This window comes from Labrus mixtus, chromosome 8 (genome assembly GCF_963584025.1).
Source record: "Labrus mixtus chromosome 8, fLabMix1.1, whole genome shotgun sequence".
Lineage (NCBI taxonomy): Eukaryota > Metazoa > Chordata > Actinopteri > Labriformes > Labridae > Labrus > Labrus mixtus.
In genome coordinates this window covers 4648460-4670525 of record NC_083619.1, presented here as the reverse complement: position 1 = coordinate 4670525, position 22066 = coordinate 4648460, and the positions used below count along the sequence as shown (strand labels likewise).

Sequence of the window (22066 nt, the reverse complement as noted above, 5' to 3'; positions counted from 1 at the left end):
GATTATTTTGTTAAACATTTCAAGTTTAAAATGTAATATCCTACCTGCACAACTGTAACACCCCTCCATCACATTTTACATCTTTATACTACTTTTTATATATTTGTATTTTAATTCAATGGTTTGGTCAAACCACTATAAGTTCAGCCATTACTAGAAGTTTCTCGTTTGGGGTCAACCAAAGGGGCTGTCCTGCATGTCGACACTTGACCAATCTTTTTCTTTTCATTTTGCAGAAATTTCTGGAACCAAAGCACCCCTCCATACAGAGCCTGGGAGGCCACCCAGGGTTTGGCACTGAGGCTGTTGCGTTAGCCAAATGTAAAGGACTTTTGAACAAGCTGATGTGAACCCAATTAGGCATTTATATAACTTCCTTGGATGAGGTCTGAAACAGCATTTTTTCCATGCCAAGAGATATCAAGTCATCACTTGAATCATTAGTTTAATACATAAGTGACCTTGCACCCAAAGAGATGAGCAATCCTTAGAGAATGATTAAGCACCCACATCTATACTGACTCAACAACGACCAAAAAAATGATTCATCATCTTAAGGATTGCTGATCCATCCTTCAGTCATTTCAGCCGTATGATTGGCTTAATGTTTAAAGGTATTCACAAATGTTGATCATATTAATCAAATTAGTCTTAATTCAGAGGACAGGGGACTTGAAACAAGCTATGGCTCTAAATGAGCTTTGTCCAATCAGGAAGATCCCATATTTATGTCAGTGATGTCATCAGATAAATCTTGATTGGAGGGGAGAGTGTGAGATTATATTGACTGCAATAAATAAATGGTTGGATTAAGGTTTGTTGGATTGTGAACCATAATAAAAGTTAGAGTTTCTGAGCTGCTTCTCCAACTTGGACCATTACCTTCCTTTTTTAAATCTCTCTCTTTATTCCCTATCTCTGTGGGGATGCAATTTTTTATTGCTGCATTGCCCCTTGTTAATTATTCACAAATAGATAAACAAAGAACAGCAACACTGCAGGGACAACCAGGCAGTACTATCTAGTAAGTGGGTTTCATAATTACTTTTACGGCTTTACCTGGTTAATTCACTTCAAATATGATGTAATTGTAGAGCACCTTTCAATAGATGTTTTTTTTTTTGGCGGGGGGGGGGGGGGGTTAAGATAGTTGTAGCTTGGGGATGAATAACAAGGAAAATCTACCTTACATAAAGTTACAGAAAGGACATGTTTGGTGCCAGTGCCTGTCAAGTCTCACAGTTAGAGGTGCCCTACCAACAACTGAATTTCAATGGCTGAATGTTGAGTTTTGGCAAAGCAGTACACAATTGTATAATCGGAGTAGAGATTGGTGTTACAATTTGTTACATCAGATGTAATGTTGTTCATATAGATTGTAAACAAACCAGGACCCAGTATTGAACCCTGAGGAACCCCCTTTGGCAATGGCAAAAAAACATTTTTAAGCAAACTTCACCCCAGGGCGAACCAATATGAATTTATACTTACACACTCCTACTAGTTTTTCTTTCAGGCAAAGTAGAATGTGCAAAAATATAAATGTGTGTTTTATGTAAACAACTAATCAGTAGCATATAAATGTTTGCAGTTTAAGTGCCACTGAAGTCTGTTGTGATTAAATTAATTGCAATTGACAACATCACAGCTCCTTTTGATGCATTTCTACAACCTAACAAGTTATGTTGTTTGATGAGTGATTTCCCATGTCGTTAATGATTCCATTTCATCTGCCTGATAATTAGCGACCGTGAACTATAATGAGGTGATTATCATAACTTACCCCTGATTGGCCCCCCACTCACTGCGGATGCAGAGGTGCTTATGGACCGGGTCCTTCATGTAGCCGTCAAGGCACAGACATTCTCCTGCAAACAGAAAGGCAGGGATTCAATCATGTGTTCATTAAAGTCAAGCCTTCTCTAATTCATTGGAGGGTTCCCAGTGCACCACTCTTTTTATTTTACACCACAAGAGCTTTCAAAAAGATTATCCTCTTCATGTAGTGAGAGGACTCTTAATCAGCATTTTTAATGATGAAGTCAGTTTTTTTTCTATTTTTCTTTTCTTTTTTTTTTTTTTTAATATAAGCCTTCATTCTGTTTAAATGTCTCAGCAAAAGCTTACAAAGTTTTCCAGCAGGAGCCCTTTACATAATCACTTTCCAACAATGCAGCTGTGCTAAAAATGGAAACTGTTGAAAGCAACATCGTTCCCTCTGTTCATCATGCCAGTGGTGGATGACACAATGAGTAAAAAGCTTGTTCACTGACACACTGATATCTGGAGGACATTGTTAATCATTTTCTGCATTCAACACTCTCTGACCATAAATGCAGAATAGGCATGAAAAACATAAACACAAGACTGAACAGTTGCACATCTCATCCACATGTCATGTGTTTTTAATTTGTTGTTCTAACTTTCCCAAACCTGTTTATGAAAAACAATGAAAAAAAAAACAACTCTGGCTTTCCTAATGGCTCCTTACTTTTTTAATTCCTGAAACTTAATTGCAAATTGCACGAGAGTGCCAGACTTTGTAAAAGTAAATACTCTATACTCTGAATCATTACTCCAAATGTCTGAATGTAATAGACTCTGTTTGTTTAAGTGTTTTTCACAGTTATCTGACTGGTCCCATTGGCTGAATAACATCCACTACCTAAATGGGAAGTGATTAGATCAGTGATTAGTCTAATGAAAAGACACTTGGCACTGTCATTATTTACTAAAGCAAAGCTTGTCTGGGACTGCAAATTCACAAAATCTACTTATCACTGAGGCCTAAGGCAACGTTTGGGGCATTTGCTAATAGGATCACATGCAAGACTGCTCAACTGTACCGCCTTCAAATGGAAACACTGCAGAAACTGTTTGGTGAGCATGGGTTTGGGACCCCAAGTGGGACCATTTGTGATAGAGACAGGAGTGCTGAACATTTCTACGTCTGATTATCCTTTTGCTGAATTTAAAAATGATGTAGTCCCATCTGTGACGACATCTTACAACAGCCGGGGGGTGGAGGGATGTGGATTCAGTGCATGCTCTGCATTGGCATCCGCCTGATAAGTGAAGCCTTTTAGCAGAGCACAGTGAAGCATCAGCTTTTTGTTCTGCCGTCAGCACCCAGGAGAAATGTTGGCCTTGACTTTGCCCACAATTATTGATGGGGCCTCACCTTTGCTTTCCAGAGTTACTCAGGAGTAACATGTACAACATGCTCTGCTCATGCTCAATGGGGGGTAAGGGAAGGGCGCAGGCTCTCAGTGTTATACACCGCTGTTAATGGAAAAGGTCAACTGTCAATACCTGCCAGGCTAAAGGAAATCCTAGTCACTCATTTTCCTCCTCATGTTGCTGGAAGGTAACTGTGATCTCAGACTCTCTAGATTTCAAAGTATACTTTTGTTTAAGAAAAAAAGTTACAGTACAGTTAAGCTCAGGATTTTGAAAGGTTCAAAGGAGAGCGATTAAAAGAAGCTGGATCCTGAATGTAGAAAAGACAAAGACACAGAAATGTTTGCTCCTCTTTGATGGCTGTACAGCCAGCTGTTATAGCTATTCAAACATTCAACATCCATTTATCTTTTCTGACTGGAACACGTTGACTGAATACGGTCGAGGACAATGCTCAAAGAAAATGCAATCCAGTCAGCATCCTGTATTGGCTTTTGGTACCACGCTGAAGTTCATGTAAAAAGAACTGTGTTTTTTACTTACTTTCACTAAAGTTCAACTTCTTTGACCACAACTAGAACAGTTGAGTGCCAATGTTTTTCCATTCTTACAAAATAACACTCAGGAATGTAACTGATAAAGCTCAGAGAAAGTACATGTAATTGGGTAACAAAGGCAACATTTCAGCTAAAGGATCTACAACAGTTATTCGTCGTGACTGGGCTGCACTGGTTCTTGCAGTTTTGGCGTTCAGGTAGTAAACTCTATTGACTGAGTTTACAAATATTGGCTTGGATTCATTAATTCTTCATGATGCCTAACCCAGAACCTGTGCGTTGCCTTGGTACGACTTTGCGAACTGTGGTCCATCAGCACCCACAGGCTGTGTTCTCAGAGCGCACCGCCGAACAGCACTGCCGAACAGCTGGAGTCCCAAGACCAAGGAGTTTCCACGGTAATTACAGATTTAGCACAAGATAATACGATGTATGTGCTATGAAACCGTATAAAACCCTTATATCAACAAACACACCTAAGGTCATTGTTCCAAACCCTCAAAACAAGTGTTTTATTCTGAAAATATAGCAGATGTTTTAATGTTGTTTTGGTGTCTGACTTCCTGTTCTGCTCTGTGATAAATTGATGTGCCGTGCTCCGGCATCCAGCGAAAATAGAGGCCTTGCATCTCTGCTACACGAGGGCTCTGAACTGCGGACGCTGGGACGCAGCGGAGCCAGTGGAGGCACACACCTTGAATAAAATAATAGCTCTGCCAAACAGACCCAACACGCATCTGGTGGAATTTAGCAGTAACTAATGCTTACTAGAAGGATTCTGTATGCCATCATTTGTCTTGTCTTGTTTCCGACCACCAGTCACAGTATTAACCTATACGACTGTTGTTTATTTTGCTTGTTGTCCCAGGGGTCGAAAAAAAAGACAAATCAGTCAATCTGTTATTCAAAGGGAGTTTTAAATTGAAAATAAGCACCGGGACATGTCTGTAAAAGTCTCTACACTTTAAAATTGAATTTGGTTTGTAAAAATGCTCGATTGTGAGTTCAAATACCAGATCTTAGAAGTTAACGAGTGAGTGCAAAGTTGTTGCTGCCGACAGGAATGGTGGCCAAATAACCCCTCTGTTTTATGAACCATTATTTCCCTTTAACAGCTCTCAGAAAGCACCTCTACTGGCTTTATAGCAGCAGACTCCTGATTTACCATCTCGCAACAACATAGAGGTAAATGAAACCCAACCGCTTCCCATGGACACCTCACAGATACACCAGCTTCAGTATGTCAGTCAATCTTTAACAAATACCTTGGTAAAGAGATAACAAAGGTGGTAATCATTTTTGTCTTAACAATGTTTTTGTGTTTATGTGAGCAGAAGTGTTTCTTTATACTTTGTATTTAGACAGAGTAATTCATATATAAATGTTAACTTTAAGAAATGATTGTTTGCTAAAAGAAAGTATTTCCTTATTGTATTATCTTAAACCTATAACATTATATATACTATTGCACTGCATTGTTGCATCTATTGCATTGCAAAGAAAAGTTGCTCAACATGATGATGATTTACATCCAGTCGTAGGATTCAGTATATTGAGGACGTGAATGGACTTGAGCTTTTAAAACGCTTTTCTTCTGACTACTCAACACGCTTTTACACTACAGCTCACATTCACACACTGATGGAAGAGGCTGCTGTGTAAAGTGAGCATCAATAGTAACTAATCACATTCATACACATTCACACGCCACCGACAAAGTAGCGCGAGCTACTTGGGGCTAAGTGTCTTGCCCTAGGACACATCGGACATGTGTCTGCAGGAGTTAGGGATTGAACCCCTGACCTTCCGGTTGTGAGATGACCGACTATAATAAACTATAAATAAACATCCCTCCATGATACTTGGCCCTCTTTCTAGCATGTTCCCTTTGAAGAAGTGCCAGATAATGTTGTAGCGAACATAACTGCTGCTTTGCTGTTGGTGGAGTTGGTCATCTCCAACTGGAAGGTCAGGGTTTGATCCCCAGAAATGTGTATGAATGGGATTAGTTACTTCTGATGGTCTCTTTACTCAGCAGCCTCTACCATCAGTGTGTGAATGTGTAGGTGTGACCTGCAGTGTAAAAGCGCTTTGAGTAGTCAGAAGACTAGAAAAGTGCTACACAAGCTCCGGTCCTTTGCTGCTTTGATGAATGTGCAGCGACAGATCTGAAATGTTTTGGCACTTTTAACCTGTTGAATTTCAAAAGAAGTAAAAAAATCAAAGACTAATGTCGGAGCAGCAATAAAGTGACAGGAGGTGTAGCATGTTATTAGATTAGCTGCACGGCTCCTGAACAATGCTAAACACCTCATCTTACTTTAATTGCAATTTCATCACACTCTAAGGTCACAGCACACAGCTCAAACTTGTTTTACACTTGCAAGGTGTTAGATTCTCTAATTACTAAATACATCAGGCAACGAGCCTGCTCACACCTTATTTTCATCACGTCGCACTCAGCTATTTGTAACACGCAGTAATTCATTGTTTTTATGGCCATCAGGATGAGCAAACTGTACAGATTTTCCTTTAAATAGCCTGGAACCCGTGGTTTGCATTATTAGCATGTGTTCTCCTCATGCACTGTTGTGACACTTGTGCAAAGAACCATGTTTCATCCAGAAGGTTTCGATGCAAGAACATGCATCTCCTCTGTGCAGCAAGGTGTCAGATTGTGCTTTGTTTGTTGCTGAAGTCTGCTCTCCTCGTCTCTCCATGTCTCTCCATGTCTCTGCTCTCCATGTCTCTGCTCTCCTTGTCTCTGCTCTCCTTGTCTTTCCATGTCTCTCCATGTCTCTGCTCTCCATGTCTCTGCTCTCCTCGTCTTTCCATGTCTCTGCTCTCCTTGTCTCTCCTCTCCATGTCTCTCCATGTCTCTGCTCTCCATGTCTCTCCATGTCTCTGCTCTACACGTCTCTCCATGTCTCTGCTCTCCATGCCTTTGCTCTCCTTGTCTCTGCTCTCCTTGTCTCTCCATGTCTCTGCTCTCCATGTCTTTGCTCTCCATGTCTCTGCTCTCCTTGTCTCTGCTCTCCATTTCTCTCCATGTCTCTCCATGTCTCTGCTCTACATGTCTCTCCATGTCTCTGCTCTCCATGTCTTTGCTCTCCTTGTCTCTGCTCTCCATGTCTCTGCTCTCCATGTCTTTGCTCTCCATGTCTCTGCTCTCCTTGTCTCTGCTCTCCTTGTCTCTGCTCTCCATGTCTCTCCATCTCTCTGCTCTCCTTGTCTCTGCTCTCCATGTCTCTGCTCTCCATGTCTCTGCTCTCCTTGTCTCTGCTCTCCATGTCTCTCCATCTCTCTGCTCTCCTTGTCTCTGCTCTACATGTCTCTCCATGTCTCTGCTCTCCATGTCTTTGCTCTCCTTGTCTCTGCTCTCCATGTCTCTGCTCTCCATGTCTTTGCTCTCCATGTCTCTGCTCTCCTTGTCTCTGCTCTCCTTGTCTCTGCTCTCCATGTCTCTCCATCTCTCTGCTCTCCTTGTCTCTGCTCTCCATGTCTCTGCTCTCCTTGTCTCTGCTCTCCATGTCTCTCCATCTCTCTGCTCTCCATGTCTCTGCTCTCCATGTCTCTCCATGTCTCTGCTCTCCATGTCTCTCCTTGTCTCTGCTCTCCATGTCTCTCCATGTCTCTGCTCTCCATGTCTCTGCTCTCCATGTCTCTCCATGTCTCTCCTTGTCTCTGCTCTCCATGTCTCTCCATGTCTCTGCTCTCCATGTCTCTCCATGTCTCTGCTCTCCATGTCTTTGCTCTCCCTGTCTCTGCTCTCCATGTCTTTGCTCTCCATGTCTCTGCTCTCCTTGTCTCTGCTCTCCATGTCTCTGCTCTCCATGTCTCTCCATCTCTCTGCTCTCCTTGTCTCTGCTCTCCATGTCTCTGCTCTCCTTGTCTCTGCTCTCCATGTCTCTCCATGTCTCTCCATGTCTCTGCTCTCCATGTCTCTCCATGTCTCTCCATGTCTCTGCTCTCCATGTCTCTCCATCTCTCTGCTCTCCTTGTCTCTGCTCTCCATGTCTCTGCTCTCCTTGTCTCTGCTCTCCATGTCTCTCCATGTCTCTGCTCTCCATGTCTCTCCATGTCTCTCCATGTCTCTGCTCTCCATGTCTCTGCTCTCCATGTCTTTGCTCTCCATGTCTCTGCTCTCCATGTCTCTGCTCTCCATGTCTCTCCATGTCTCTGCTCTCCATGTCTCTCCTTGTCTCTGCTCTCCATGTCTCTCCATGTCTCTCCTTGTCTCTGCTCTCCATGTCTCTCCATGTCTCTGCTCTCCATGTCTCTCCATGTCTCTCCATGTCTCTGCTCTCCATGTCTCTCCATGTCTCTGCTCTCCATGTCTCTGCTCTCCTAGTCTCTCCATGTCTCTGCCTTTTAAATACCAACGTCTTGCAACTAAAGTAATGCGAGTCATAGATTTCTTGCTTCATTTTCAAACGGTTCAGTAAAGGTTGGCTTTTCTTCTACAAGGTAGTGAAAAATGCCCGTTAACATCAGCACCCAAAGCGCCCGGGCAGAGGGCTCTGCATGGGGGAAGAAGCATGCGTTTGAACAGCCACTGCCTCTTTGAACTTGTCTCGGAGGAGCAAAGCAGATATTGTCGCGGCCCATTCCAGTTTTCATCAGTATCTCCTCCAGCAGAAATGAGGATTGGATTTAAGCTATCTATAGCACCTCTGCAATCTCCCTGCAGCCCACACACACACACTGTCACACACACACACACACTGTTACTCACACACACACACACTCACACACACACACACTGTCACACACACACACACTGTCACTCACACACACACACACACACACACACACACACACACACACACACTGACTAACACTCGTACACTAGAGCACAAATGTTACTCTTTCATTACCAATGCATCATAGGAAAAACATACCCTAACCATACATTATATTTAGGAGGGGCCATGATGCTGATTTGGATGTGTGGGTGAGTCTCAGAGATTGTTGGGAGACAGGCAGGCATGAGACACACTGGCTCAGCTTTTCTGATTCATTTAAAGGTCTCAGATCTGGCTCCGTGAAGCCCAGGGGAGAGTTAGGCTGCTGAATAATGGATGCAAAACAAGGAATACACTTCCTCCTCTTAAAATGTGAAATTTTCTTCTTTTTTTTTTTGCGGTTTTCATATTTTGAGTGACAAACTGGCAGAGACTTCCCAAGAAACGAGTTAAAAGTGAAGTGATTCATTCAGGACACATTTTGTCTCCAGTTTTTTTTTTTTTTACATTAGGGAAATGTTGATAGGTTTATTATTATGATATACGACACTGGCCCCTGAGCCCACTCTCAGTCCTCATGATCATCACACACTTCCCTCTGTAAGACACATCACTGTAGTTTGTATGGTATGTCGACATATTTTGAAATCAACTGAGAATTAATGCTCGTATAACTTCTAATCTTGTCCAATTACCAGGTCTGTATTCAGTCACAGTGTTTCCAGGGATGGTTTATGTGCAGCAACAATACATGGTCTATTACATTTTCAGATAAACACAAACACACCTCTCACGCCTAATTCACACAGCACTCTCTTTCCTGCATGTGCCAACACAAAAAGTTTCCCCCACGATTCCATTGTGCTAAATGTCAGCATTTATGGAGAGCGTTAACAGCGGACAGCTCTCTCTCTCTCTCTCTCTCTCTCTCTCTCTCTCTGATTACCTCCACCTGCAGAGCATTATGTCCGCAGGTAGAGCAGGTGCAGATCCTCCTCTAGTAAATTGATCCTAAATGGCAATCTTCAGTTATGAGTGGTACACTTGCTGTAGATAAGTGACTCTCTCTGTTGTTGTTAGTGTATATCATCATTTATAAGTATAAGACCCCGAATATAAGACGACCTGGCTGAGGCTTAGTTGGTAGAGTTGGCCGTCTCTCAACAGAAGGGCAAGGGTTCGTTCCCCAGGTCCTGCAGCTACATGACTGATGTGTCCTTGGGCAAGACACTTAACCCCTTAATCTCTTGCTGCTTCATTTGCGGCGTATGCATGTGTATGATTGTGATTCGTACTTCTTATGGTCACTTTACATAGCAGCCTCTTCCTTCAGTGTATGAAGGGGTGTGAATGTGTAGGTGTGACCTGCAGTGTATTAGAGCTCTAAATAGTCTGAAGACCAGAAAATGGCTTTACAAGCTCAAGAACATTTACTCGACTTTTTTGAGATGTGTTTTTTTAGGGGGTAAAAAAAGGTCTTATAGTCGGGCCAACAGGGAATTCAAAACACATTTTTAATGAATATAATGTTGCAGATGCTTATCATGTTAATGTTATGAACATGTGAACTTTGACTCATACATACATTTGATATGTGAAAGCAGAAGCCTGGTTGACAAACACAAATGCACTTCAATTATTTTCCATCACACCCTGATTATAAAGGCCAAGGCAAACCTAAATACATCACTTTTTTTGTGTCGTATAAAAACCCCCACACAGTAGCTATTCTCAGATAAGACAAAATGTAGCGAGAGTTCTACTGTATATAAAAGTTAAGTTTTTTTGATTGCAGCCAAGAAAAGAGTTGAAACATTTGTCCTGAATAAACTCGTTTAAAGTTTTGTTGCTTCTTGGTCTTTGTTATGCGCGGTTATATATCTTCTCCCTAAAGCGAACGCTCTGTGTGTGTGCGGGAGGAGAGTCAGTACAGTCAACACCTCCACAGGGAGACAGAATGAGTCACTTTTATCACCTCACCCCACCAGATCTTATTCAAGACAGGAATTCATTCAAATCATCAAATGTGTTTTTTTAAATCATTAAAAGGCTCAAATGACATCATCGAACAATAACTCTAAAATAATGACACCACGGGGGGTTCACCTTAAAGCACTCTGTATGGAGTGAGACATACTTCCAGATATGAAGACTTGTTTTTCTCGGCTAAATTGTTCCTCCCTTCTTAAAACAAAAATCTGTCTTCTAATATTCTGTTTTACACACGCCCGCTCTCTTTGGTGGCGGGGAAGATCAAAATGTATTCACTGGCAGAGAAAGTGATAAAGAGCTTGTTACACAACACAATCCTTCTACTATTCTGTTTTATCAGCGTGCTGTTCTCATCATGTGGAATTTAAATGTGGTCAGAAGCTTGAATAAAACATTGTGTACAGTATCTGCCCATCTTAGGTTTGTGTATGTGTGTTATTTCAGGTTATATTAACTTCTGAACGTTCTGCATTTTAGTTTTCATGCTTGATTGAATTGATTTATAGGTCTAAGACATGTTTTTTTTCAAGACTTAGGGGTCTGATTGTCTTTGTGCTTAACCCTGTGCATCAAGTTTCATTTTGTCAGTTGGAACCATAAAAGCCATGTGATTGCCTTCAAAACCACAGCTTCAGCAGTTTTATAACAAGTGCAAAGCCGTTGTTAGCTACCCGTTCAGAGCAAGGTAAGGCTACATGCACCGCAATTTAGTGCTAAGCTTTCTTTCATTTTTCAATCAGCACATTTCTTATTCACTTTGAAGGTCACAAAGAAAAATGTATAGAATCCAGCATCAATCAAAAATGACTGACATGCTGTTTCTTTCCTCAGCATGCTTCACGTTTAGTTTATCTGTTCAGACACGTCATCGACTTATCTGAAAGTAACAGATACAAATTGTGTCTCTGCCTTAATAGCGGAGTACTTATCCCAGCAAGGCTCAAAGGGAAAAAGGCTGTTTGCATATCCATTCCCCCGTCTTACAAATATGAATTCTGAGGGCATGCGGTTTCCTGATCTGTGCGCAATGTTCTGCAGACTGTGGGTGCTATTTCATCAATCAATGTCCACATTTTTCAAATCAGTGGGCACAGATTTGAAACAGTGCATAAGGATTTTTTATTTTATTTAATTTTTTATATTTAACCTTTATTTAACCAGGTTGGTCCCATTGAGATTAAGAACCTCTTTTCCACGGGAGACCTGGTCAAGACAGGCAGCAGCAAAAACACAAAGTTACAGACAGAGACACAAACAGAGTACAATTTACAACAACACCAAATGTTGCATTAAAAGATAAACATCTGGGAGTCAAATCTGTGAGTCAGTAGTTAAAGCAGTTGAGCGAAAAGCATCAACATCCTGTAGAATCTGCTTCCAGGTCTTTCAATTTAGATTTAAAAACATTTAAGGACACCAGCTCCTTGAGTTTTAAGTCTTTCTACAACAGATTCCAGGCTGATGCTGCAGAATACCAACCATTTGTAAACCATGAGAAAAGATTTACCAACAGCTTTTTTTTTCTTTTTTTCTCACCTGAGCCTTTTGGGGCACCGTAGCCAAGGTGGTTACGCTCAGTGGTCGTTCTAAGCACGTCCCCCCAGTTCAGCTCAAACAACGATTCATAATGGATGGACTAAATGACAGCAAATGAGTTAGAACCACTCGCAGTGCAGTCTGATGACTCTATTTGAGCTAAAGTAATTAGCTCAAAAAGCTTTTGCTTATATCGACCTTATAAGGGAAAGCATATCAAGATAATAACTAGTGTTCAACAACTTCCTAACTTCCTATCAGTAAGCAGTAATGAGGAGGGTACTGAAGTCAAACTTTGAGTTGACTAATATGCAGCGAGAATGCTAATAATCAGCATGCTAATAAGCATCTAGATAATGGTGAACATTGTGACCTTAATTGAAAGTGTTACCAATCAGACACACTTCAGCATTTCCTCTTTTATAGTTATATAGTATTATGTATTTTGTTCATTTCATCCTATTTTTTTTTAAATTTCATTTCAGTGAAATCGCGCCTGAACCGTGTGTTTACTTTCATCTGTGAAATGTACAGGCCATTGAAACAGAAAATTATACGATGAACGCAATTTTAATTATGACATCACTCAGAGCAGAAAGAAAATTCAGCAGGCGGCTCTACTCTGACAATCAGATGACGATTTGTAAATGTGCTATTTTATCTTAATTGCATATCCTCTACCCCAGTGATGTGTTTCTCTCTGCAGTAAAGTTTCTCTTCAAACTCAGTTCACAGACTGTCTCCCAGTTTGAAAGAGGTGTCGTAAACGGATTGGTTGTGGTTACCTGGAGTGTAAATGAAGTTGACGCGCACTCTAATTGATCAGCTCTACAGACGGCTCGCCTGGAGAAAAACCAGGTCAACTTGTGGTGATGGTCTGTTTTCTGCAGCACCTCACACTAAAGTTATGGTCACAACTGCAAACAGCTAGAGGGGCTTCTTCTTTCATCTGATCGGTCATTTCTATGTGTCTGGTCTCCAATTTTATTCAATTGTTGTAAAAAGTAATTGTAGTAGTAATATTTGTAATCATATATTTTTACAATTTACATTTCTCAACTCTTCTTAGGTTGCTTGTTTGTCATTTGAAATACGATTTTATACAACTGTGACATGTTTGCATATTAGTTCTAGAAAAATATGGAAGTTGGTCTGGTATCTGGAGATTACTGACAATATGCCCTTGAGCAAGGCACTGAACCCCCAACTGCTCTGGCAGGCTCCCTGTGTAGCAGCCCTCTGACGCATGTCCACAGGTCCTGTTTGTTGATGTGTGTATATCGGGCCTATGTGTGTGAGAAGCATGTCTCTCAATAAGAGAGTTTAAACCAGAATATTCCTCGGTAAGTATGTAAAAAAATAAATACAATAATAGACTTGTTGCATTTGTATTGTGGCTTTTTTCATCAATGCTGCAGATCTTTATGCATTTGTGTCATGGAGTTAGCATTGGTGTCGTGGTGTTAGCATCTTCATGTCATGGATTTAGCATTGGTGTTGTGGTGTTAGCATCTTTGTGTCATGGTGTTTGCATTGGTGTTGTGGTGTTAACATCTTTGTGTCATAGAGTTAGCATTTGTGTCGTGGTGTTAGCATCTTTATGTGATGAATTTAGCATTGGTTTCGTGTTGTTAGCATCTTTATGTCTTAGAGTTGGCATTGGTGTTGTCGCTTTTTTGCAAAACGTCTGGGATATGCCTTCATCCTGGCCACTGCACTAACAAATTAAATTGTACAATAACATTTTTACAACAGTAGTTTTATTCTCCATTTACAGAGCGATGACTGCAAGTCGAGCCTGAGCGCTAACAACTGGTTTTCCTGAACTTATAATTAGTAAGGTTTCCATGGTAACATCATGCTAAAATTTTGCACTGATGTTCTTATTTCTTGTTCTCTAACAGTGTGTAAAAGAAGTCTCAGTGGTGTAATCCATCAGTGACTGAATTGGAGCTTTAAAGTCAGAGGTGGTTGTTGCCAAACTGGACATGCTCTTTGATCTCCTCCTAACTTTGGGTCAATGTAGTTACAGACAAAGAGTTGGAGCTGAGACAGGCATTAACCTCCTGGCAAACAGCTCCAATGCACCGGCTTGTGGTCAGATCAGTCACGCCCCTATATATTTCTGTGGTCAAAATGAGCATTTCAACACTTCTTTTTGCAGCCGCCAGTATACACTCAGGGAGCTGCTGCATTGTGTGCACACTTCTCCATAGGCTTCACTTTACAACACAGGAAGTTGCCGCTTGGTTTTCTTTGCTCACCTGACTCTGGCTCACACTGGTGCTCACAGGGGTCCAGGAGGCGTCGTCCACACAGCTCGTTGACCCAGGGCCCGCTGGCGTTCTGCTGGTAGTACAGCAAGATCTGAGCTGGGTTCAGCCAGTCTGAGGCGTCTAACTGGCTCCCCTGCAGCAAGATGAACCTCGAACCTGAGGGAGATCACAGGAAGAGGAAAGGATTAACAAGAGGTGAGCTTCAGGTGGAGGAAATTAAGAGAGAGAGAGAGGGAGTGAATAGAGTGTACGGATGGTGGAAAAGCAGAAAAGAATGACAGGGGGAAGAGGACAGGGGCATGTGCAGACTTTTTAACTGGGGTGGCCCTCCGGGGGCGCATGAAATCTGTGGGCACATGCAGGCAATGTTTTTATTTTGTACTCTTTCTATCCCCACTAATGATGTGAAAGACACACTATCAAGGCGGCCAATTAGATATCAACGAGGGGCCCATTCTACCCTCCCACCACCCCTCTGGACACGCCCTGGAAGAGGAACATTAGCTCTAGAAAAAGCTAGCATACAAACCTGAAAGTAAACAACTGCAACACATTTGAAAGTTAATTTTGACATATCAACATTTTGGCTGTGAGAAACCTGAGGAAGCTACAGGCGAAACGCGTTGTTCGCTCACAATAAAAAAATACAGTAAAGTTATTTTCAGTGTGCCACGGACTTTTGATTTATTTTTCAAAATGTTGGCATTTGTAAAAAAAATGAGAGAACAAAACACAACAAGAGCACAAGAGACTCAGGGACAGAGGATGTTTTTGGGGCCGTTTTTAAATTATTGTTGATAAAAGCAAAAAACGACTTTCATATAAAACCACTAACTTAGATGGAGCGGTTTTGAAAATACAGTTACTGATGTGAAGTGGAGTGACCATTCAGATAGGGATGCTTTGTTTTTTTCCATTACTTTTTTCTGTTTCCCCAACGATCAACGAGATTCCATCTAATCTTGAAAAGACTCTCGAACATGTCTTACAAACTGCATGTCGCTGATCTTTCTCAGAGACGTTTCACCATGAAAACAAAGCAGTGTATCCGATAGGTGACTTCTTCTGCCCAATGAATCTGGGGTGCTGGTAGCCTAGTGCTTATAGTGCCCCATGCACGGAGGCTAGTCCCCCTGAGCGGGTGGCCTGGGTTTCAAATCCAACCTGTGGCTCCTTTCCTGCATGTCACTCCCCGCTCTCTCTCTCCCCGATTTCAGACTTTCCATTGTACTACAGTTAGGTATACTAGCTTTCCAGCATGAAATTGTCGGACTCTGATACACAGTGTATGGCACATTATTCGCAGATGGCCTTTTTCTGCATACACCGACGATCAGCTGATACATCGGTGCATCCAAAGTATTTTTTTGGAAGTTAAAGCAGTTGGATAAATGACAACCCTTTTGACTGTTTCACACAAAATGAATAATACTATTCAAACTGTGAGACATGATTAATGAAGCAACACTTATAATAAAAGACTAACACTTAGTTATTATCAGTAACAGCAGGCAGCCAGCTGATGCTTCCACTTTGCTGCTCTGCAGACAAACACATGCACCAGGAGGAAAGAGAGGTTTGAATGTGCACATTTGACATGTTTGGATGAAAAATGGCCGGGGTAAAAAAGAGAGGAAGTCTGAGACAATGTCCTCAATATCAGAAGCACATGGACGTGTAGTTTGGACTGTTGCTAATGGAAGATTTGAGTGCGTCTGTACATGTTTTTGTTGTCGTCCTTCACATTGGTGTACCAGTAAATTGTGTTATGAGCTTCTCTCCTTTTCATACATTTCTTGCTGAGCCAGTGACTTTACATACAGCGTGCTTTTAACTCAGTTATGTTTAGGCTAATCTAATTGGCGACGAGCCCTGGTGACTGTAACTGGATGGTAACTTGGTTAAAGTTGAGGCTCTTACAGAAACTTCCCACTTGAAACTTTGTGGACTACTCTGCAGTTTTACCTTTAAAAATAAAACATGTTCACAGTGTCATTCAAAACTGTTCTAAGTAAAAGCAGTGGAAGTAACAAATGAGGATTAATTAACAGTTTCTCACATGTTGCAGTTTGCTCCTATAAACTCTCCAGGAATCTGTCCATGAATGTCACTCCTGTGTGATATTCTAATGTCATGTGAAGACATCCTCTGAATGTACAAACTGCGTTGAAAGCTAATAGGAATTTGGCTTTTACATTTAAACGAAGCTCAGGGTAAATTTGCTCCCTCTCCCTCTGACTTCCTGCTCAGGTAATCAGCTGATTATATATTTTCAGTAAACACTTAAAGGAGGATATTTACTGAATTTAATGATACAATGACCTTACTATATCATCAGACATTAAAGAAACTCTATGTTGAAGTGCTGGCACGGTGAGCAGATCCACATGAATCAGATCAGCACCGTAATCATTTTTCTGCCTGGTCATGTCAGAATCTATAAAATATTATCTTTTCCATTCACCAGTCTTTAACCCTGCTGTATTCCATATCATGTTCTGTAATGTGTTTACTTTTTGTGCCGTCATCAGTTTTCTTGACTTCTCTGTCTGATCTTTTATCCGCTGTTCCGTCTCCTTCCCCTTTTTTTTCACCCACAGTAAACAGACAAACGTCAAATTTGCCCGACTTCTTCTACATGGATTGATCAATCCTCCAGATTCTGTGATTAAAGCAACCATCTGCTTTTCTGAGTAACATTGGGTTCTCTTGAACAACGATGACCTTTGGAGGGATAGCATACAGTTGCTAGCCTATATGGCCAATCAGAGTTTAACACAGCTGTGTCAAATGTTTTTTTAAAGATACAGTGATTTAAAAAAAAGACAGCCAGGTGTATATCACAGGGCGACAGTGTTCCCACGGTAACACAGCAGGTGGAACTGAAGTGGAGAGAGTTATCCGCTGTGTGATCTCTGTGACTCACCGTCCAAAGGCCCGTCCTTTTGCAAACACGGGGAGCACTGGGCATTTGCTAACCCAGGCAGATTTAACAGCATGTTGGCAGACTCTCCGTGCCCTAATTAGTGCCTTCCCCTTTGATGGAGCTCTTAAAAACTAGAGCACACGCCGCACGTAGCTGGACACTCTTCTTATTTGCTTGATTGTGGAGGCACATTAAATTGCTCGAACTTGTGACACCAATCAGGAATGTTTCCGTTTTTTATGGCACATTTTATGTCCAATTTGATGATGTCTTCGGCTCTCACTGGTGTGCACTGCTGTGTTTAAATAAGGCTCATCACCTTCTACTGTTTGTGTTCATTATTGGTTTATACCTTTAACACATAAACAATGGTAATGTTTCTATGAAATAGAAAAGAAAACATTAAAGATAATCTGTCACTGAAACCTTCCTTTTGTCTCTTTCTTTGTGGATTAGTTTTCATTCAAAGGTGGGAAATGGACTTGAGCTTATACAGCGCTTTTCTACTCAAAGTGCTTTTACATCGCAAGCCCCCTCCCCCCCCCAGTCGATGACCAGATGGAATTTTTACTCCCCTAAGAAAAAGCCACAGATGTCTTTATGAAAGACGAAAGATGATAATGTCCAGCCACATTTCTATATCAGGACAGTGCGTTCTTTCCCTTGTTATCTACCTTGAATAGATATTTGTATCCTGTAAACAGGCAAACACTGCAGAGGATTACTTCCCCTGATGTCGGGGTGCGAGGAGAAACGTGCTTTTCCTTCCCGGTATTTGAAGGCAGACCCGTGCACAGCTGCTGGCATTAATAGCTTCTCTCCCCAGTGGTCGAATCAAGATTTTCATCTGATTCGCCGTGACATCGAATCAAGTCTGATAAGATTGTGGAGACATTTATGGAAACATTCTCAAATCGATCCCGGTTTTGTAATTCAACAGGCAAGTTGGCCATCTTTCATCTCCCCCTTTCAAAGTTCCCCTCCCCGGACGCCTCCCTGGAATTTCAATCTCTCCCTAGTAGCCCTGTGTATACCTCCTGAAAGCAGAATCAAATCAGACCTGCAGATGATAGATGAGTGAGCCTAGTCACAGTCTATAATATATCTGGACTGCCAGCTCACTCCTGTGACACTTGAAAAATGGCAACGAGCCAGCAGGAGCCGGTGCCCCAGCCACCCTGCGGTGCTCTTTCTTTTTTTTTTTTCCTGCAGGTGCTACATTGAAATTCATTAGCGAGGTGGTTCAACATTTCAGAAAGTACAAGGGGGGAAGAGTGATGGAGGGCTTGCTGCGGGTGGTCACTGTGACCTGGCCTCAACATGCTCTGGTGCTTTGGGGGCACATTTGCTATGTGGTCTCACACGAGGAAACGTGGAGGGAGGGGGGGGGGTATTATTTGACCTGGCATTTACCTTTGTCTTTGCAAGAGTGCAAAGCGAAATCGGCAGCTCGACTGCAAAAACAAAAGTGCTCTGTTTGAGAGAAACGACAACTGAACTCCCGGTGAGAGGGAGAGAAAAATGCCAGCTCAGACCCCCGGGGGCTTTGAGCGCCCACAGTGTGTGTGTGAGTGTGTGTGTGTGGTGAAGCGGGTGTCAGTCTTACCGTCAGCGATGAGGTGCTCTGGCACATGTAGGATCACCCGGACGGCGAGGCTGCAGGCGAGGTGCGAGGAGTAAACCAGGCCAATCACGCAGCTGATGACACTGATCAGAGTCAGGGTGGTCTTATTGATGGGGCTCCGCGGGGAACCTGCTGCTGAGAACAAACGCACATGGAGGGAGGGAGGGAGGGAGGGAGGGAGCGGGGGTGTGGCAGGAACAACAAATGATGGAGATATGTGAAGCAGTTACCGCTTTATGTCCCAACCCAGCCCAAACAGAAGCACAAACATACATGCACACACGCACACACAAACATATACACACACTGCAGACACAGGAAGTCATTTTACAAACAAGCCCAAAAAAAAAAAAAAAAGGGGCTAAGCGCCCATGAAAAGGAACCTTTGGATCAAACCACCCCCCTAGCCTTTGGGAGGTTTAGGCGAGGCATAGCTCAGCGGCACAGAAATAAGGTTTACCTTTGAAGGGTATTAACATCAACGCTGGGATGTGGGAGAAAAAAAAAGAGACATGGGCCTAAATAAAAATGGTTCAGAGGTTGTTATTTTCCCCTCTCTCTCTACCTCTCTCTCTCTCTCTCTCTCTCTCTCTGTCTCTCTGCATGAGCCAGAACGCTTCCCTTATCTCTTTTACTCCAGAGTGCAATACAGAAAGTGTTAAATGTGACCTCGTATATGCACACACACACACACAAAGCCACTGTGACCTTGGATCAAGCCGCTCAAACTTTGTTTTTTGTCGCTGACAGGATAACTCTAGATTACATTGTCACTTTTAAATTGGTCTGGCGGAACTTTCTCATTCAAAAAGAGCTGTCCCCGAGGCGATCCTTTAAACAAAAAGCCAAAGTAGAAAGCTGACCTATCGCATTATGTATGAAGTCGCTTTTTATTTAATCACCTTGACTTACCCAGAAACGGGATGCAGGGCATAAAGTCTCAACCTTTTTTTTTTTTTTTTGCCATCTGATATTTTTGTGATATTTTTTTTACACATTTGACATTTGACCGTTCAATCAATGTGGAATATTTTTCAAAAAAAATTGTCCTCCTTTCCCCCCCCCTCGACTTGAAGAAAACACTCCTGTCACGCTCCATGAATCACCCTCTCCTCTGGATCTAAACAACATAGCTCGGGCGGCTTTACTTTTATTCTATTCTGGAGCTCTAATTAAAGGTGTTGGCTGCACTTCTGGAGGGCTTTGCCGTGTTTGTGCCACCTGTGCACATGACGGGGGAGTAATTGGCTTGGAGGTGTTGTAAAGGCTTGTAACGCCTTCTGACAGCAGCTATTATTTTGAGGGCATTGTGTCTTTATTTTCCCCCTCTCTCTCTCTATGTCTCTCTTCCACACCCCCATTACTGTACATCAAATCTGCAGGGACATGGCATGCCGACAGATAAAGCATGCTGCACCACTTCACTTTGACAGCATTTGCACACGATACTCTTCAGAAATAATATTTGTGTGTAATATTATTTCACAATCCAGCGTTTGTTCACGTCATGAGTCACAATCAGTATCCCAAAATATTCTGCTCGGTAAACCTCTGATCTCATTGTCTTGTTTGGTTTCAGTCAACAAGATAGTATGCAGATGCACTGAGATCAGTGTTACATGCTGACTGTAGAAACACTACACACACATATGTAAATACACAACATACCGTTTACACAGAGTCTATGTACAATGTTTTTGCAGGAGTCGAGACCAGCTGCACACACACAACACTGGAGCAATCCATCTGCTATTTGCACTGCAAAGGTTACTTGTCATGCGTCGTGGCGATGGTAATACCATCAGACGGCGGGAGAAAAACTGTCTGTAGGTGTGCGAGTCCTCCTTACCCCCTGAGCCCCACGCGCTGTTGGCGTTACCATTTCTCATACCTCGACTCCGGCGACGGCTGCGGTTTGGGTCGGTGTAAAAGGCCAGGTGAGGCTCGCTGTCTGCCTCCGTCCCAGAGTCCCCGTCTGGGTTCAAGAAAGTTGAACCCGCTGTTGAATTCACACAGAGAAAAAAAAAAAAAAAAAAAAAAACACCGACAATGAGGGGGTAGAAAAGGGAAAAGTTCTGGATCCACTCGGCCTCACAGAGACGTTAGGGGAAGGGCAGCCATGGGCGGAGCAGACAATGCTCGATGTAATGTAAAAGGATTCTATCTGATCCATAACTGAAGTGTTCACTAATGTTTAAGGAAAGTTATCAAACACATGAGATGTGTTGTAATGAACATGGTTTCATTTGACAGTCTGCATCTCATTTCACTATTCCAGATACCACACCTCACATGAGTGAAGGGCAGGCCGTATTTTAAACCATCAATAAATGAGATGCTTTTAAAAAAAAAAAAATCAAGCATCATTGGCCAGAGGTGGGCTGTAATAATCCCGTCCAATCAGTCAGTAAGAATGAAATCACTGGATGGCTCGCCTACTGGCACAAATTTCTGCACATTCACTCATTGTGCATGAGCAAGTCTTCCACTTTGTAAACCAGCCACACATGAAAAACAGAAGAGGTGATGCATGCACTCCTCTAGACGAGCACATTCTTAAATGTGAATGATGTCAAGTTCACATATTAGGGAAGTGGCTTTCACATTTTGTTCTTTTAAGAAGTAGCCACTCTTGCTTTTTTACTTTTCAAATTGCATACAAAGGCTTGAAAACCAAAAAGCTGCAAGGTTGTCCTAAGAAAAAATTTAAATGAAGTCTGACCAAACTTCTTGGCAGAAGTGGCTGCAGATGTGTACACAATGCTCATGAAGAAGAGTTTGACACATCTTTTGTAACTGATTGAGTTATTAAGCGAAGGGATGCATTGACTTTTCCTTTGAAGCATTCAGAAAAAACTTCATGGTTTTCTGAACATTTCACAGTGAGTGTTGTTACTGAAAAATAATCCATAATAATAATATTGAAAGAGTATGAAACCACTTACCAGGTACCATAAATAAATTAGACTGACTTGTAAGTAAAAAATTAATAAATCTTCATGGTACAAAGATAATTTACGACCATGTACTGACCTGAATTTGGATTTAAAAAAAATACAGAGTTCCTCTTTAATAATGACTCAAAGGTTACTTCTTTTAATCACTGGTTTTGTTGGATCACTGGAGCAGTAAAGGAAATCCAATAAAAAGTTAAAGCCCTAAATCTGGTATTCAGTAAGTTATTAACAAATACTTTTCAAATCTAATGAATGACAGAGGGAATGACCGGT

General features: G+C 41.9%; 1 protein-coding gene across 1 annotated transcript in view; it reads right to left on the bottom strand.

The window, feature by feature from the left end:
* Positions 1-22066, bottom strand: part of astn1 (astrotactin 1) — a 412066-nt gene that overhangs the window by 283500 nt on the left and 106500 nt on the right. Inside the window, exons 6-9 of the mRNA XM_061043889.1 lie at positions 20686-20835; positions 18819-18968; positions 14275-14442; positions 1784-1868 (exon numbers count right to left, since the gene is read on the bottom strand). Coding sequence (XP_060899872.1) covers positions 1784-1868; positions 14275-14442; positions 18819-18968; positions 20686-20835 — 553 coding nt within the window. The remainder of the gene's footprint in view (positions 1-1783; positions 1869-14274; positions 14443-18818; positions 18969-20685; positions 20836-22066) is intronic.